Source organism: Monopterus albus, unplaced genomic scaffold, assembly GCF_001952655.1.
Source record: "Monopterus albus unplaced genomic scaffold, M_albus_1.0 scaffold80.1, whole genome shotgun sequence".
Classification (NCBI taxonomy): Eukaryota; Metazoa; Chordata; class Actinopteri; order Synbranchiformes; family Synbranchidae; genus Monopterus; species Monopterus albus.
In genome coordinates this window covers 11,486-12,222 of record NW_018127960.1, presented here as the reverse complement: position 1 = coordinate 12,222, position 737 = coordinate 11,486, and the positions used below count along the sequence as shown (strand labels likewise).

The 737-nt window shown below is 48.0% G+C and overlaps 1 protein-coding gene across 1 annotated transcript in view; it reads right to left on the bottom strand.

Annotated features, from left to right (window-relative positions):
* Positions 1-233: 233 nt before the first annotated feature.
* slc22a15 (solute carrier family 22 member 15) overlaps positions 234-737 on the bottom strand; it is a 7,044-nt gene continuing 6,540 nt past the window's right edge. The window contains exon 10 of the mRNA XM_020606663.1: positions 234-337. Within this exon, the coding sequence (XP_020462319.1) occupies positions 234-337 (104 nt within the window). The remainder of the gene's footprint in view (positions 338-737) is intronic.

The following is a 737-nucleotide window of genomic DNA, read 5'->3' as shown; positions in this document are numbered from 1 at the left end:
CTCCGCCAGTCCAATTTCAAATTCACACAACTGGGACAGATGTGAGGTTACTGTGACCTTTGGCCACCAAAATCTAATCAGTTCATCCTTGAGTCCAAATGGACGTGTGAGCCAGATTTGAACAAACTCCCTGAAGGCGTTCCTCAGATAACATGTTCACAAGACTGGAACAAACCGATGTAGGAGCAGACGTATGGATGGACAATCTGGAGACATTTTGCCTCTGGCCATGGCTATCGCTGGTGCTGAGGCATAAAAACTACCAACTGAAACCTTACGGCTATTCTTGATCCAATCTTAATTAACTTCAGGTCACTTAAGAACATCAGTGCAGAACCTGAAAGGGAAACTATAAGACATTACGCTCAAGGGGTAAAAATCAAGTTTCAGCATGACCAAGATCAGGAAGGTTCACAGACATCAGTGCTGTCGAAGCCTCGCTGCTTTAAAATGTCTCCTCTGTGAACAGATGAGGCAGTAGAAGCTACAGCAGGCTGTCACAGTAGTCCTGCCCCACCAGGATCAGAATAGAAGCTGACACTGCCGCCGTGCACCATGAGATCACCCTCCGCCCACAGGCTTGCATCTCCTTCCTTCCTTTCCTTCCCTTCTATTTCTTTCCTCCCTCCCTCCCTCCCTCGACCTGTTGGGGTGATGTTGTTTCAACACCCTTTGAAGCCCACAGCTCTGCCCAGAAACAGAAGCAGGTGTCAGTGTCTCACCTGTGTTTTCAGAGA